Below are 1,910 nucleotides of genomic sequence, written 5' to 3' on the forward strand. Positions count from 1 at the left end.
CACCTCTCCCCGGTTGGCTTTGCGGAGCTTCCCAAGGGATGCAGGTCCATCACCAACCCCCTTGCTTTCCGTGAAACCTCAGCATCAGCCCCTGCATCACCGGCCCCAAAGCTGGTCCCGTGGGCTCCAGCTCCCAGAGCGGGATGGAGATGGATGCTCGGGGCCAAGGGACCCTGCAGAGCTGCTGGGGTGGCCATGGCTGGTGCTGCCTCGGCCGCGTGTTGCAACGCCTCCGGGAAACGCCGCCGCTGGGTTGCTCACTCAGGGGTACGTTTCCTCCTGCGCTGTGCCCTGCTCGGGATGGTTTCCAAACAGGAATGAGGAAACGCTGAGCTTTGCAACCGCGTTCGTGGCTGTGTCCCTAAAGCACCCCGGAGAGGGAGGAGGCTGCTTTCGAGAGTTGCACCCCAGTTTCAGCTCTGGGGGACCCTGTACGTCCCCTGGGCAGCACTGAGGACACGGGTGACAGAGAGGTGACCCTCATGGCTCTGCCACCACTGCTCTGGGGGTCCTTGGGCACACCCCTGGATGCCAACCTCCTTTGCCGGGGGGCGATGGGGCCGGTGACGTCTGGCCTGCCCGCAGCCCGCTGCCACTGATGTCATCACCTGGGGCCCAAAATTGCTAATTAAGTTCTGCTTCTCTCTCCCTGTCTCTCTGCCGATCTCATTTCCTGGTTCTTGTGCAATCGCAGATGCTTTCGGGTTTCTCCCCACTTGTTTATCCGCCCGCGGGACCAAAACACCTTCAGAAGACAAACAGAGCTGGGGCTTGGGGTCGGTGCCCAGCGAGGAGGTGCGATGGGGGGCAGTTTGGGGGTCTGTGTACATTGGCTGTGAAGGGGTCTTTTTTAGCTGTCCCAGTGCAGATGTTTTACTGTTTTGCACAAAAACATTCCTGGGGGTGAGTCAAGCAGCCACAAACATGAGTCTGCCTTAAGGACTTGGGGGGGGGGGGATGAAACGAGGAAAACCCCAAACTGCTTCAGAGCCTGGTCGTGGAACGTTAAAAACAAAACCTGCTTAAAAACTGAGGGTGGAGAGTCGGGGTGCGCTCACCCGGCCGGGTTTGCTGGGGGTTTATTTGACATCCTACCCCTCCGCCCAGAAAAAAAATAGGGGTTTATTGGCGATACGGGCGGGGAGGTGGCGGCGCGGGCTGTTTGCGCTGCGTCTGCGCTCACGGCCCCGCCGGCACCTCGGGGATCCGGCTGCTCTAACGAACGCGCGCCCCGTCACCGCCGTGCCCGGGGAACGTTGCGAAGGCAGCGGCCCGTTTAATTAATCTCATTTAGATCTGGGTTCGGCTGGATAGCTGGAAGGCGCTGAGATATGGAAATAATCTGCTCCAAGTCGCACCTGTTGGCTTCGGGTTTTTAGCGGCCTGGGAATCAGAGCAGAGCCATTGCTGCACACAGAGAATTCTTGTCTTTTAAAAAGTCCTTAACTACAGCGGCAGCGCTCCAAAATGTCAAATATTGCACTTTAGCTCAATAATTTATTGCTGCAAGGGGCTGAGGGGGGTGATTTTGGTGTTTTCCCAGCAGCAATCCCTGCAGCCTCCCCATCCTTCAAAGCCTGGACACCCTTTTTCTGCAGGGGGGGGCTGTGCCCAGGGGACACGAGGGGCTGAAGGTGGGAGGGCAGGACTCGTCCCTGGGGGTGTCCAAGGCAGGGCTGGGGGGGGACAAGGGTGGTGTTAGTGTCCCCAGGGATCTGGTGGCTCGTGTCCCCAGGGATCTGGTGGCTCGTGTCCCCAGGGCCGGTAGAGCATCCCAATCCATTCCCAGCTGTCACACCTCCGCAGAGGCTTTTGGGGTGCCCCGGGGGGTGACAGCAGCTCCACACCCCACACCCCAGAGCAGGGCTGGGGGGAGGGGGGGGGGGGTAAAACACCCCTGGGGCACCTGC

General features: G+C 60.0%; 1 protein-coding gene across 2 annotated transcripts in view; it reads left to right on the top strand.

The window, feature by feature from the left end:
- The first annotated feature begins 664 nt into the window (after positions 1 to 664).
- The window catches only part of LOC106893947 (glutamine synthetase), a 9,803-nt gene continuing 8,557 nt past the window's right edge, over positions 665 to 1,910 (top strand). For both annotated transcript variants that reach the window (XM_014952306.1, XM_014952305.1), the window contains exon 1: positions 665 to 795. In XM_014952306.1, the coding sequence (XP_014807792.1) occupies positions 695 to 795 (101 nt within the window). In that variant the 5' untranslated portion in view covers positions 665 to 694. The remainder of the gene's footprint in view (positions 796 to 1,910) is intronic.

The sequence above is a fragment of the Calidris pugnax genome, unplaced genomic scaffold, assembly GCF_001431845.1.
Source record: "Calidris pugnax isolate Ruff unplaced genomic scaffold, ASM143184v1 scaffold135, whole genome shotgun sequence".
Taxonomy (NCBI): domain Eukaryota; kingdom Metazoa; phylum Chordata; class Aves; order Charadriiformes; family Scolopacidae; genus Calidris; species Calidris pugnax.